The 14,378-nt window shown below is 51.0% G+C and overlaps 2 protein-coding genes across 5 annotated transcripts in view; one reads left to right on the top strand and one right to left on the bottom strand.

Annotated features, from left to right (window-relative positions):
- Positions 1–700: 700 nt before the first annotated feature.
- On the top strand, positions 701–7,009 carry XKR8 (XK related 8). Its single transcript, XM_077898895.1, has 3 exons — positions 701–1,108; positions 3,561–3,757; positions 5,405–7,009. Exons 1-3 carry the CDS (start codon positions 816–818, stop codon positions 6,112–6,114), a joined length of 1,200 nt encoding a protein of 399 aa, XP_077755021.1. The 5' UTR covers positions 701–815; the 3' UTR covers positions 6,115–7,009.
- A 2,221-nt stretch (positions 7,010–9,230) lies between these two features.
- Positions 9,231–14,378, bottom strand: part of EYA3 (EYA transcriptional coactivator and phosphatase 3) — a 102,513-nt gene continuing 97,365 nt past the window's right edge. For all 4 annotated transcript variants that reach the window (XM_077898891.1, XM_077898894.1, XM_077898892.1 and 1 more), the window contains one exon: positions 9,231–13,357. In XM_077898891.1, the coding sequence (XP_077755017.1) occupies positions 13,277–13,357 (81 nt within the window). In that variant the 3' untranslated portion in view covers positions 9,231–13,276. The remainder of the gene's footprint in view (positions 13,358–14,378) is intronic.

The following is a 14,378-nucleotide window of genomic DNA, read 5'->3' as shown; positions in this document are numbered from 1 at the left end:
ATTTATTCATGAGACACACACACACACACACACACACACACACACACACACACACACACAGAGGCAGAGCCACAGGCAGAGGGAGAAGCAGGCTCCGTGCAGGGAGCCCGAGCCGGGACTCGATCCCGGGACTCCAGGATCACGCCCTGGGCCAAAGCGGCGCTAAAGCGCTGCGCCACCGCCACCGGGGGACCCCTATGGATAATGCTGAATGCAACTCCCCTGCGCAGTTTCTGGACGGGTCTTGCAGGTCCCCCCACCCTGGCCTCCCCGCGTGTGGATGGTCCGAGTACCGGGGGCCTCCGGGGAGGGGCGCCCCGCGGGCCCGTGCCCTCGGGCTCAACGGGCGCTCGGCCCGCTCGAGGCACACCCGCTTTGCGAAGTTCCGCCGTCGGGGAACAGAACCCGCCTCGCTGTCCCGCGACCGCGCAGATGCGAGGGGTCGCAGTCCCAGCCCGGGCGCCGCTCTCCGGGCCCTTCCGTCGTCTCCATCGCAAAGCGAGGCGAAGAGAAGTCCGGGGAGGCTAAGGACGGACGGAGTGGCCGGCGGTCTCCGGGCCCAGCGGCCCTCGGGCGCGGCGGGGCCGGCCTCCCGGGGCGCCGGCGGGCGCGGGCCGCATCGCGGGCGCCCCCAGCCGCGGGGTCCGCGGGCCTCGCTCCTCCCCGGACGGGGCGGGGCGGGGAAGTCCCGCCCAGGAGGCCCGGGCCCTGGGCGGCCCCTAGGGCTGCGCCCGCCTCCTTCCTGCCGCCGCGACCCCGGGCCCCGAGGGCGGGCCTGAGCCCAGAGGAGGAGGAGGGGGAGCGGCTGGCGGGTCATGCCCTGGTTACCCCGCGCCGCGCTCCTCTGGGACGTGGTCCTGGGCTTTGGGGGCACCGCCGCCTTCCTGATCGACCTGGGCGCCGACCTGTGGGCCGCGGGCCAGTACGTGGTCAGCGGCCGCTACCTGTGGGCCGCGCTGGTGCTGGCGCTGCTGGGCCTCGCCTCGGTCGCGCTGCAGCTCTTCAGCTGGCTCTGGCTGCGCGCCGACCCCGCCGGCTTGCACGCGCCGCAGCCCCCGGGTCGCTGCCTGGCGCTGCTGCACCTCTTGCAGCTGGGCTACCTGTACAGGTGAGCACCACGCCCTCGGGGAGAGGGAGGCAGGCGCCGCGGGCTGCTAGCCCGGGGGAGGGCCGCGACACCCCGAAGGGGGCGGGAAGGGAGGATCCGGACCCTGGAGAGGAAACTAAGCCCTGTGGGCACTCCTGCCCACAGGTGAGCTCCCCGCCCCTAAAGCCACGGAGGCCAGGCCGGCAGACAGCCCTCTGAGCGCCTCCTCTAGCCCTACCCTCCTGCCAACCCTGGGGAAGAAACTGAGGCACTTGGTCTGGAGTCAGGCCTCTCTGGGCTCCAGTCCTCGCTAATTTACCGTCTATGGCCTCATGCCTGCGTTCTCTAAGCCTTTTTCCTCTTCTCTGAAAAGGCAACAGTGATGTAGAAACAGGTCTGGCAGGCGGCCTCTTGTGGGGAGTGGAGGCAAGAGCTGAGGTGCCTAGTATGGTGCTGGGCTCTTGGTGGGCTCTAGGGTAAGGGCAGACTCCTTATATTTTCCATACAAAAAAAAAAGTTCCTTTTTTTCCCTGGGTGGGGCCTCAGGCAAGTCACTGGAGCCTCCGGGTCTGTTTACTCATTGCTCAGTGGGGATGGTTGTAGCGCCTGCCTCTTTTATTTATTTATTTATTTTTTAAATTTTTTTAAATTTTTATTTATTTATGATAGTCACACACACAGAGAGAGAGAGAGAGAGAGAGAGAGGCAGAGACACAGGCAGAAGGAGAAGCAGGCTCCATGCACTGGGAGCCCGACGTGGGATTCGATCCTGGGTCTCCAGGATCGCGCCCCGGGCTAAAGGCAGGCGCTAAACCGCTGCGCCACCCAGGGTTCCCCCTGCCTCTTTTAGTAGAGATTAAATGAAATAAGATCTGTAAGTTGCTTTGAGTAAGCATTCAACAAATGTCAGCTGGCTTGATCACTTGGGTCACCGTGTATGGAGCGGGGTTGTGTGTGTGTGGGGGGGTGCGGGGCGGGGAGCTTCAGCAGCCCTGACCCCCAGAGCAGAGCTTGTTGTTTCAATCCCTCTTTCCGAGTTTTGTTCTCTCTGCCCCAACCTCTCACCCCCAGAGCAAGTGAAAGAGCAACATGGGGTCTGACTCACGCATGTCCCTTGAGCCAGCCAGGGCTGGACACAGGCTGGGTTCCAGAAAATCTGTGTGGGTTATACTCCTCCTCTGAACTGGCAGGGCCCTCTAGAGATGAAGAAACTGAAAGAAAGCAAGGGATCAGAGTCATGGGATGGAGTCAGGACACATGTGGTCTGGGTTGGGATGGGGTGGCTGGAGCCAGGATCTGCTCTTGAATCGATTTTACAGATTCTCTCCAGGTCTTGCTTTGACAAAGCTGCATCGGGTCTTAAGGAGTGGACAAGAGGAGCTTTGATATTGCAGTTTTGCCCGAGGGGCTGCACAGGCATCAGTAACATGCTGGGCGGGCGCGAAGGAGTGGTTATTCGGGTCCTGGCAGACCTCGAGGAGCCCTGAATCCGTAACTGTGTCATGCATCTTCCCTTCTCCTATTTCTGCTGAGCACGAGGCCAGCAGACTTTCCTACACTTTGGTTTTGAAAATGGGGTCTCTTTGACTAGACTGAGGCAGGGGCCTTGGGGGACCAGGGGCAGAGGCTTTTGCTGAGGGAGGAGCCCCAGCCTGGGCCTACCCGCTCTGCTCCCTTAGTGTGTTAGTCCATCCAGGGGGAAGTGACAGTAGATGACTGAATTTGCTGTGACTGAGTGGGCTCAGTAGCCCGCTGAGATCAGCTCTGTGGGGGAGATCGTGGTACATCTTCCTACCACCTCATGCCAATGCCAGTGGGTCAGTCACCCAGGCCTGTTTGGCCAACCTCTGGACCCCTTAACTCTGCCTCTGTCTCCATGTCCATTACTCTGGACAGTCCTCTTAAATAGATCTGTGCTCTCACAGCTGAGGGCTCACCCCTCCACCCCTTCCTCTTCTCCACAGCCAGGGTAATCTTCCTGCAGCACCATCTGACCTATCTTGTCTGTGCTCGCAAGCTCTCAATGTCTCCCCACTCCACCCCCCGGCCCCCAGAATCCTAAGAAAAATCTTATGCTTGCTAACATTTGAGAACTATCGCCCGAAGCAGTTTCACAGTAAACCTTTGAAATTCACACAGCTTTGGGGCCAAATCCTGTTTCCACCATTGATTAGCTCTTTGGGTCTATTCCCCATCCGTTAAATGGGAATGTTGTCAGGAGTAAATGGTTTGTGATGACCTTAGGACACCCCGGCCAGCTGGAGCCCCGGTAGCTGGTACTGCTCCCCATTCTACAACAAAAAGCAAGTTCAGGGAGGTTAAGTCACTTGTGCCCAAGGCCCCTCAGCATGTAAGTGACAAAAGCTAGGACTGGAGGCCACCTGCATCGACCCAGTGGGTGAGGGAAGGTGGGACACCACCACACACTAACCTGGCCCCTTGGAGCATCCGTGTCCGCCCCCCCCCCCCCCAGGTGTGTGCAGGGGCTGCAGCAGGGGCTCCTGGTGTGGCGGCAGGAGGCGCCCTCGGAGTTTGACTTGGCTTACGCCGACTTCCTGACCCTGGACATCAGCATGCTGCGGCTCTTTGAGACCTTCTTGGAGACGACTCCACAGCTCACGCTGCTGCTGGCCATTGTGTTGCAGAGCGGCCGGGCCGAGTCCTACCAGTGTGAGTGATGGGCCCTTGGCCAGTCCCCCTGTGGTGACTTGGGAGAGCTTCTGATGAACGTCATGAGTGTTTTAACTCTTTTATAAAGGCTGCTTAGAAAATAGGAGAATGTCCCTTAGGCAAGGTCCGAGTCCAATTTGGAAGTTCTTCCTTAGCCTCCTGAATTAGGACAAATAACAGGAATGGTGGCCGTGATGATTGAGGGCCTGCCATCAGCCAGGCACTGTGGGAGGTGCTCTCCTTTTGACATCGCTCACATGCACAGCAGCCCTGTAGGCTCACGTGCTCTCCATGTCACATGAGGGCAAAGACGTGTCAAAAGGTGAAGTGATCTGCTCCAGGGCACGTGGTACTCACTGGGCACGTGCTTCGTCTGTTGGAGCGATGTGGGTGTCTAGATCAGGGCTCCCTGGGGACAGTCTCCACTGTACATGCAGGGGTGGCAGGGAGCTAGGGAAGAGACAGATTTTTCTGACTTTTTATTTAACCAACATTTATTCGGCTGCTATTATGTGCCAGGTCCTGGGCTGCTGGGGACCCCAAGGGAGCAAAATGTTTTATACCGTGAAGGAGCCCCGAGACAAGGCAATAGATAATTACTGTGCTAAGACTCCAGACAGAGTGGGTGAGGTGCTACAGGTCACCTGCAGAGTGGGGCGGGGTGCGTGGGGTCAGGATGGGTGACTCTAGGGGATAGTCAAGCTGGAGCTCGCAGGGCACGTGCTCCTGGCCTAGTGGATACTGTGGGCTAAGCTTGTCCAGGTCAGCGAATGCAGCATGCTAGGCGGACTGTGAGATATCGGCCCCGCCGAGACCTAGCATGGGGTAGTCAGAAGGGATGTTGCCACAGATCTGCTCCCCAGGCGGTGGGGGGGGGGGGGGAGGCGGGGCAGTGGCCTCCTGGGCCACAACAGGTTCCCAGTAAACCTCTGTTGATGGTGGGAAGGGACAGGGGAGGAAGCATTCCAGAAACGTTCCAGTGCTGCTTTCATCCCTCCTCAGAGGTCCTAGTGCTTCTTGTCCAGCCTGGGCACCCAGGAGGTGGGATAGGATCTCCATCGTAAACTGCGAGCATTGAAAAATTGAAAAATCAAAACGAAGGCCCAGCCTGAGCTGGGATGTTGTTTGTATGGCAGGGACGGCCCTCCTGGCCTGGAGGGCAGCTTCAGCCACCGGCCTGTTGCCACCCCTGGGATTTCCTGCTTCCGTTTCTGAGACTACGAAAGAGGAAACTGGGATTGTTGGTTTTCAGGCCCCAGAAAGGCTGGGCTCTTCTGGGAAAGGGTTACAGGGCCCTAGAAGATGCTCAGGATGTGGCCAGGGCCCAAGGTGCCAGATGCTGGGTGACAGGGGTGCAGATGCGGGTATGTAAGTCACATAGTCCCCCACCCCAAATCCTGGAAGAATTAGCACCATGCTAGCACCTGAAAAGTAAAGCCTTGTGGCGAAGGGCAGACTCCGTATTTGGGTCCTAGCTCTGGTTTTGGTTGTGTGAACAGGTGCTACCCAGCTGTGGTTTCCCTTCAGCAGTCGGGGGCTCTCACACCCTCCTCAGGGTGGCTATGAGGTCGCGTGGTGTCTGCGACCCCTAGGGAGTGCCGGGCAGGCTGCCCACAGGGCTCACCTTTTTCTGCTTACTCTCTGTAGGGGTCGGCATCTGCACGTCCTTCGTGGGTATCTCGTGGGCGCTCCTTGACTACCACCGGGCCTTGCGCACCTGCCTCCCGTCCAAGTCGCTCCTGGGGCTGGGCTCCTCTGTGGTCTACTTCCTGTGGAACTTGCTGCTGCTGTGGCCCCGAGTCCTGGCCGTGGCCCTCTTCTCAGCTCTCTTCCCCCACTATGTGGCCCTGCACTTCCTGGGCCTGTGGCTGGTGCTGCTGTTCTGGGTCTGGCTTCAGGGCACAGACTTCATGCCAGACTCCTGCTCTGAGTGGCTGTACCGGGCAACGGTGGCCACCATCCTTTATTTCTCCTGGTTCAACGTGGCTGAGGGCCGCACCCGAGGCCGCGCCACCATCCACCTGGTGTTCCTCCTGAGTGACAGCGTTCTCCTGGTGGTCACCTGGGTGACCCACATCGCCTGGCTGCCCGGCGGGATCCCACTGCAGATGCTGCTGCCTGTGAGTGGCATTTGCTTCCTCTTGGGCCTGGCTCTACGGCTTGTGTACTACCGCTGGCTACATCCTAGATGTCGCCAGGAGCCCGACCGGGTGGATGGGGCCTGGGGCCTCCGTTCCCTTGAGTGGCGTCGGCTACCTCAGAACAGGCGCATGGCCCAGCTGGCTCAGAGCTTTTTCCCCAGGGTCAGGGATGAGGCTGCTTTGCCACAGAAGGGAGAGGCGAATGGGGTCCTTTGAGGCAAGGCCAGACCCAGCAGGTTCAGAACAGATGGAATCAACTGGTAAAATGCAGAAGATAAGCTAATTTTGCTGCTATGGGTGTTGATTCACCCCAGAAGCACTTACTGCCTGATGTGCCGGGCACTGGCGACCAGAGTTGAGTAAGACAGAGGCCTGGCTTCAAGGCTGAGAACAAGATGAGGACGGCTGGGCCCTGGGAGTCATGGGCTCTGATTACGTACAAGACACTTTGGGAGGAAAGAAGAGACCCCCTGCCCCACCGCCTACCCCCACCCCGCCAGCCAGTAGAGCTGGTTCCCCAAGGCTCTTAGAGCTGGCCTTTCACCTCCCTGGCCACCTCTAAACCAATTGGTGAAAGTGCTGTCCCAGTGCCTGGCTCCCCGATCCTTGGCTAGAAGGCCCAGGATCTCCGGGACGTGTTCAGAATTCTTCCTTTCTGCCCCACCTGTCACTCTGTTCATCTGACAAATGTTTACCGAGAGCAACTTCTGTGCCTGGAATATTCTATCCTTGGAACCTGGAACAAGATGAGCTGCCACCCAAGCTTCATCCCTTGTCCTCTCCAGCTACTCCTGAGTAGGCTGCCATGCGGGAAGCCAGGGGTGTCCCAACTGGCCACCCTGTCAGCCTCCTCAAGGCCTCGGCACAGCTGGCCCAGCCTCTGGCCCTGCTCTCAAGTAAGCCACCTTTCAACCAAATGCTTGTGAACCTGTGGTCTGGGCCATGGCTCAGCCCAGAGAGTATTTTTATACTTTAGGCAGTATACTTTCTACCTCAGAGTCTATGTGAGAGCAAGAGAAGGGGTGTGCATATGTGTCTCTACAAGTGAAGGACATGTATGTGTTGTTTTTGTTTAACAGTATTATTATTAAAACCTCACGAAACCCTCCAACCTAGTTGTGTCATTAAATCTACAGTGTTCAAAGACACTTGGAAAGAAGGGTCCAGGGACATGAAGTCCATCCTTAGAATTGGTAAGGGCCCTGGGACCAGACAAGAGGGCTGGTGCAGGCAGGATTTCTCAACCTTGTTTTCCAAGTTTCAGGAGCTGGTAAGCCATTGTGGGGTTGATTGTTGCCAGGCGGGCATCAGAACCCAGATCTGGACCGACCCTAGTGCATGCAGCTTTGCTGCTAGGTCTGGTTGGAGTAGCCACAGACATCTCTGCAACCAGGAAGTGATTCCCAGAGCCCGGGTGAAGAAAGGTACCTGTGCTGGGAGCTCAGGGAGGGTGTAAGTGAAGAGGCAGCTTCGGGGATGTGGGTGTGGGCAATGATGCCAGGGCGGTGGGACTTCTGTTGCTCTGGAAGATCTGTGTTTGGAGAAACTAGGGAACAGGGAAAGGGCACAGAGACAGGAAAAAAAAAAGTAGCAGTCATCCATGTGAGGGGATCCAAGACAGTCTAAGTTCTAGTATTCTTTTTAGTGGAGACACGATAAACAGGAGAAGTCAAACTGTTGGAGATAGCGTAGATGTGGGGGAGGGCACAGGGAGAGGGTGAATGTAGGCTGTGGGTGGGGGTTACGGTTCTGTATAGAATGGCCAGGGAAGGCCTCCCTGAGAAACGGATTCAGCCCTAAAGGAGGGAGGGTGAGGAGCATCCAGATGCACTCTGTCCCAAGGACCAAATCAGCAGTGTCCGGCGGAAGGCTTGTGCAGCTTTATGGGCAGGCCCAGGATGAGAGATGGGTGGGGTGTGGGAGGGGGGAGCCCTGGGGAGATGATGCTGGTGCTTTTTGACATAGAAAGGGAAGGTGGAAAGGATCTCCAGGATCATGTTGTCCAGTGTTTTCCAGATTTGAATATCACGGACCAGGGACACCTGGGTGGCTCCGTGGTGGAGCATCCCTTCAGCTCAGGGTGTGATCCTGGGGTCCTGGGATTGAGTTCCGCATAGGGTTCCCTACAGGGAGCCTGCTTCTCTCTGTCTTTCATGAATAAATAAATAAAATCTTAAAAAAAAGTATCACGGAGCAGTAAAAAGGCCAACATGGTTGCTGACTTAATTGTAACAAAAAAAGGTGGTAAAAACTACCATCTGTTATCTTTATCATCTCTTATAGGAGATAAAGGCCTCAGAAAAGGGACCATTCTTGTAATCAAATATATTTAAATACATATAAACACATCCATAAGTGAAATCATTAGAATTTCTCTCAAATCAAGGGTTGAGACCCTAGAGGGTGGACTTAGTGCCTAACCTAGCCTTGGACATGGGTCCTAAGGGTTTCACTGAAACAAAGATTGACGTTATTTACTTTTCCAAGCTTCTTGTCATAATGATTAGGATGTAATGTAGAGATTAGGTTCAGGGGAGATGCCATATATGCCCAAATAGAAGACACAGTTTTAGGCAATTCCCTACTTTGCCCTGACAAAAATCCCAAAGATGTGTTTTTAATGTTTTGGCGAAACTCTCGTCTATAATCACTAAATTGTCAAATAATGGTAGTATGTACCTAAATTAAAACATAGAGTGTAACACTTAAATCTATGGAATGAAGCAGTCACTTCATTTGTATATAAAGCTTGCAGAATTACATTTTTTTAAAAAAAGATGACAGTGACATTATTTGCAATTAGAAATTGCCTTTCAAGATTCCCACCAAGAATTTTTTTTAAAGGTCAAGAAACTTGTTTTTGAAGAATAAAACCATCCTGAATTACTAACTTGTACCTGCCAGCAAAAGGTTTTTGAGAAATACACAGATGTTATACTTACTATACACGAGATGTTTACTCCTAGGGCTTGAAAAGCAAATAATACTCTAGTATTTATTTGTACTTAGGACCAAGTAAAGATGTAACAACTAACAAGTTTGCTTCAACTATGATGTGGCTAGAAATATGTACCTTCTGATGCAAACATTTAAAGCCTAGAATATAAGGTAAGTCCCTTTTCTAAAGGGGAATTAATTTGGAGGAAAATACATCTTAGAGTCTGACGCGTGTACTTAGAAGCTAAACTCGAATTCCGGCCTCCTTCGTTGGAATAAAAGGCAAAGGGATTCTCGACTGTTTTCCAGACAAGTTAGTGACAGATCCAAATATGAAGAAATGAAATGAGATACGGTAGTTGATGTGACAGGAAATCAGGCCAAATCAAGCGATGTTTGATATCAGTTTGTCAGTTTTATTGCTTTTGCATTTTAAGCTCATCACAGCAAGGTATCGATTTCTCTTTAATAATTATATTTCAGCACATTTGACAGCAAATGAAACCTCTTATCATTCCAGTCCTAAATTTTAAAAAGCAATAGGTTTTAGAAACAATTAATAAACTTTCCCTTGCAAGTTATTTTAAAATATTTATTTCCCCATGTACATTTATTTATACCAAATGGGTTAATTTGTTTTTGTTTCTGATGAAATGAATGACTGGGTTATTGAAGGGTGCCATCTTTCTAATGAGCTCTTCAGGTTTTTTTTATGAAGCCCTACTTAGCCTACTTAGCTGGGCAACTGGGCTGATCCTACTCAGAAAAGACACAGGAGCAAACTGTATAGAAAATAAAAACTTTATTTTTTTCAAGTTTATAAGATAGTTCCCATTACATATAACATTATGGTCAAGGACTCTACACAGCCACGAATGCCCGCAGTCACATAAATATATCTGATCCACTCAATGCCTTTTCCTGCTAAATGAGGCATCTGAGGTCCAGAGGGTCATGTTTTGAGTAAAAGTTGTCCTTAATGAGATGGCTCCCGTCAGTGCATTAGGAACTAGCCACGGAGCCTTGCTTGCTGGAGCTGTCTAACTCAGAGGAGAGGAAGGGGCAGAGGGACTGCAAATCGGGGATGGGACAGAACGAGATTTTTCTCTCATAGTTTAAGATATTTTAGAGTCCCAGAATTAGATTTAGCTTCTTTGTAAGTGTGAACATCTGGGGAGTTCCAAGTTTTGGATGAAAAAGGAAGCCAATTTAGTTGTAAGAAATAGAAGCCTGCTTAGGAAGGGCCTTAACTAGCCCCCTTCTATAGGAGTGAGGAAAGGAAGGCCCAAGCTCACCACCCTTGGCTTAGACCTTTATTCTCCCAGGAAGAGGAAGCATGTGGCTCTGCCCCTCCCCCCTCTCCCCCATGGTTCAGTGGCACTGACACCCATTCAAGGTAGTGAACATCTAGATGCTCCATACGCTGCAGCTAGAGTTTGCCAATCAGAATCTACTTGGAGCTTTAAAAGTGAGTTTGTATGAACTTTTTGAACAAGCTGTGGCACAGGTCTCCTGGGACACTAGCTTTGCCCCCCAACTTACAGAGCAGAAGACAGGAACACCCCAAACCAAATAAAAGCCCAAATAGGCATCTAAATTTGGAACAGGCATCTATTCTCCTGGACACCACCAGCTGCCCCAGGGGAATTGGACAGGGTGATGCTAAGGCACAGTCAGTTTTACATTCGAAAGTCAAGCCACCTCTTAAACCCAGGACACATCTGACAACTCCAGGTCCCATACTAGAGACAGTCCTCACCGTGAAATGTGCAGACCCATTTTGTAGAACCCACAGTGCCCAGCTGGGGGAAAGACTGATCACATGGCCAATTTCAAGGGTATACTTTCTAGCAAAGAGGGTTTCCCCCTGAAGAAATGACTCATGGTATCCTTTTGCCCTGAGCTTCTAAGAACTCTTGGTGCTACCCACTTATTTTCCTTTCCAGCTCTTTGTGCTGGGGAGGAAGAAAACACAGGGTAAAAGGAGGACACTGTGTTCCCTGGACAACTCATTTTGGCAAAGAGGAATCAGGAAGCTCTCATTTTCTGTCTGTCCTATAACGAGGGCAGCAACCATCAAAAAAAAAAAAAAAAAAAGGCAGAGGTTGCTCTGCTCAGTAGAGCTCCTCACCTCTTGTAGCCAATTTCAAGTTCCTTTTGCAGGCAGTCAGGGCAAGGGTGGGGAGTGGGGGATAAATGCCATTGAAAAGAGGAGTCCAAGTCATATTACAGGGATAAAGAGCTTCTCCCAAAGGGCAGGGAGAGGAAAGTGTTTGTGTGTGGACCGGTGTGCATGATGGGGGTACCATTCCACAGCCTCAAAAGCCTGAAGTACAGCACCAACTACATGGCCTATGTCCAGTGCAGAGAACCAACAGTTATACTGTCAGTATGGGGAGAGCTTGGGGCCTGGAAGAAAGGCCCCTCATAGAGCTTTCTAAGGTCAATTATCAAGCAAGGCAGAGTAGCATGTGGATAACTATGCTGAACACAGACCACAGAAGGCTGGCCTCAGACTACATGCCTCATCTCTTCCCCACCTGCCAAAGGAGACTGGGTCAGAGACGCAGCTAAGTAATGAGCACTGACTTCAGCTCCTCCCCCAAAACTGCTTCCCTAAAATTGAGTAATGGAGCACTTTCTCAATGAGCTCTGAAGGAATGTGTCTATCAGTCAGTCTTTGTCTGCTGCCATCTGGGTGGCCTGGCATTGGAAGGAGCCGGGCCCCTTTGTGCCGCAACATCTCTGGAAATGGATATGCAGAATCTCTAGGGGTGAGCAATTACAGCTGGGGTTGGTCAAGGGATGCCTCCTGCTGAGGACCCAGACTGCACACCTGAGGTGCTTATATGATCGCCTCTTCATGCTGCCTGGGAGAGGCTGAACTTCCTCAGCTCTAGGAATTTTGTCCTGAGCAGATAGATGCCCACATTGGTCTTGGAGAGATGGAGCATCCACAGACACAGCTAGGCTGCAAGGTTGGGATTAGTTGCCTGGCACCCACCAATCTTCCCAGAGGTCAGGGTGAGATGTTCCTGCATTTGGCCCAGGATTAAAATTTCAGGCATGGAGTAGGGTTCCAGCACTCTCATTTAAATCAGGAAAGTCTTTCTGGCCTTCTAGTTTCCCATTTTAGAACAAGATTTGAGAAGCAGGAAGGGTGTTCCATGGGAAAAATGGGTTTTGATCACAGCAATCTGTTCTTTAGTTTCAGGCAGAGATTTGGGTAAATATAGGCCCAAAATACCTTTCTTGGCTTAAGGGCTTCAAAGGAAGTCAAATGTAGTTAGAAGTCTGTTTTTAGACTTAACTTCTTAGATCCAAAGCAGAGGGACTGGCCAGACCTGCATGGAAGTGGATGTGAGGTACAGGGGGCAGGAAAGGGGCAAGAGTCTAGTACTGATGACTAAGAAGGAAGAGAAGGTTGTAGGGGTGTCTGCCGGGAAGTGTGCTTCTCTGCAGGAGGAAAAGGTGGAATCTTCTTGTTTCAAGAGCCAAAGAAGCAGAAATTCCTCAGAAGCCTTAGTCCTTACCCTCCAGTTTGGAGGTAAGCCCTCTGGGATGCAGTCTTTGAATAAAAGTCAAGCTGAAGGCTTAGAATTTACTGTCAAAAGGGGGCGTTTCTAGAGTTGTGCCATTTGGTTAAAGGGGAACAGGGATTGGGATGGGGACTAAGGCTTCTAGGATGGGAAATACCAAAGCCTAAAGTTAATCAGTATTCAGTGCCCCACAGTTCAGCAAACTAGGAGATGGAAGAACGGGAAGGAAACCACCCTAGAGAGCAGACCACTGGAGCAGCTAAAGAGGTGCTACTGTCACAGAGAGGTATTTTAGATATTTCAATTGCTATTTTCCAAGGAAACTTTACACACTCCTTTCTTGCTAGAAAAAGAAAGGAGGGAAAACCTGCTTCAGAGACCAGACCCTTAACTATAAAAATAACATATACATTCCCTGGGAATATTTTCTAGAGCTAAGGAGATTACAAAGACTGCAAGAGATGGTATCACAAAAGTCTGCCATGTTTATCCTGTTACCGCAAGTCCAGAACAGTTCTCAAACTGGGCACGAACTAAGAGTGCAACTCTGCCCCAAGAATTTCCTTTTCTTTTCTTCATTTTTTTGAAACAAAATAAAATGAAACAAAAAACAGAAGAATTAAAAGCACTGTAGCTGCGGTGAGTCTATTGTTCTCTCAATCCAACTGTCTCCTGCCTCTACGAGGATGAACACAGGGCTGCAGCTCACTCTTGGCAAAAAAAAAAGCTTCGTCCCTTGCAGCTGTTGGTTCTGATTGTGTTCTCGCCAGCATTCCATGGAGAAAGAGAGAGAGACACACACACAGAGACAGAGACAGAGAGAGAGTTCCCAGATGGTTCCGGTCTCTAGCTCCCTTGACGAATAAAAAGGAGCTCATGGGGAAAGGTCTTCATTCCAGTTCTCAGAGAAAATCAAGCTCCAAAGCCTGGTGGAGGGACACTAGGTCTCCATGGTTTGTGATTCTCCAGAAAGGCATGTTGTGCTGGAAGAAAGGAGGACAGCTGATTAGCCCAACTTCTTTTGCGAACTTATATTTACCTATATATACCTCTTCCTCTCCCCAAGATACTTGGGAACACTCTCTCCTCCTGCCCACCTTATAGGGCTGTTACAGGATCAAGTCAGTCATATGTGTAAGGATTTTGTACACGCTAGGATACTTTATAAATGTGAGAGATTTTTATCAGGTCTTCAGTTGTAACTCTGCTTTTATGATATATACTTGTTCTAGCCATTACATAGGGTCTTCAGGATCAAATAAAATGACCCATGTAAGACATTACAACTAATATTGTATTTTCTTATAGATGGTCAGTCTTCTGTAAGTTTCAGAGCTACAAAGCTTAAATATTCTTCACAACTAAGATACACGAATCTAAGAAATATGATCCCATTTACTATATTGTCAAAATCATGTCCAGGAGACCATGTGCTGTTGTGGAAGCCATATTTTAAAGAAAGGATTTGAAAAAATCGAAGTATTGGAAACCATGTTCAATGAAGCTAAAGGGGATTAGCTTTACTGATCATTTTGCTCAAACTGGTTGCAAGTCACCCAAAATACTGAAGTCTTATTACAACAGTTCTTTGGCAGTAAGCTCAGCGTTTTTCAAGCATGTGGCTTGCACATAATATTTAAAAGGCTTTTAATATGCCGAAGAGGAAACAGACTTGTTACGTTGTGCTCAAGACTAGGCCCAGGATGTGAAAGAGACACAAGTTTTAGTTTAGTGGAAGGAGGAACATCCTAACAGCTTGAGTGACTTCACAGAAGGGGATACACAGGAAGCAGTCTCCCCATCCTTGGGTTTATTCAAGCAAGGACTAGAAAGTCTTCTATCAAAGGGCCACAGAGAAAAAACAAAAACAAAAACAAAAACAAAGGGCTACAGAAAAGGCCCCTCACAGGATAGAGTCTGAACTGGATAGAGCTCTAAGGCATCTTCCAGTGGGTATATTCTATGGTAGATCAGGCATCAGCTTAGAGGCACCAACTCTGCTAA

Source organism: Canis aureus, chromosome 5, assembly GCF_053574225.1.
Source record: "Canis aureus isolate CA01 chromosome 5, VMU_Caureus_v.1.0, whole genome shotgun sequence".
In the NCBI taxonomy this organism is placed as follows: domain Eukaryota; kingdom Metazoa; phylum Chordata; class Mammalia; order Carnivora; family Canidae; genus Canis; species Canis aureus.
Note: the sequence above shows the minus strand (reverse complement) of the source record. Positions and strands in the feature narration are given on the sequence as shown.

What these genes read in the sequence shown, in the direction of transcription:
- XKR8 (XM_077898895.1), top strand. Translation starts at nt 816, where the DNA reads ATGCCCTGGTTACCCCGCGCCGCGCTCCTCTGGGACGTGGTCCTGGGC. An exon ending in CAGCTGGGCTACCTGTACAG is followed by an intron (nt 1,109 to 3,560) that starts GTGAGCACCACG and finishes CCCCCCCCCCAG; the next exon opens with GTGTGTGCAGGGGCTGCAGC. An exon ending in CCGGGCCGAGTCCTACCAGT is followed by an intron (nt 3,758 to 5,404) that starts GTGAGTGATGGG and finishes TACTCTCTGTAG; the next exon opens with GGGTCGGCATCTGCACGTCC.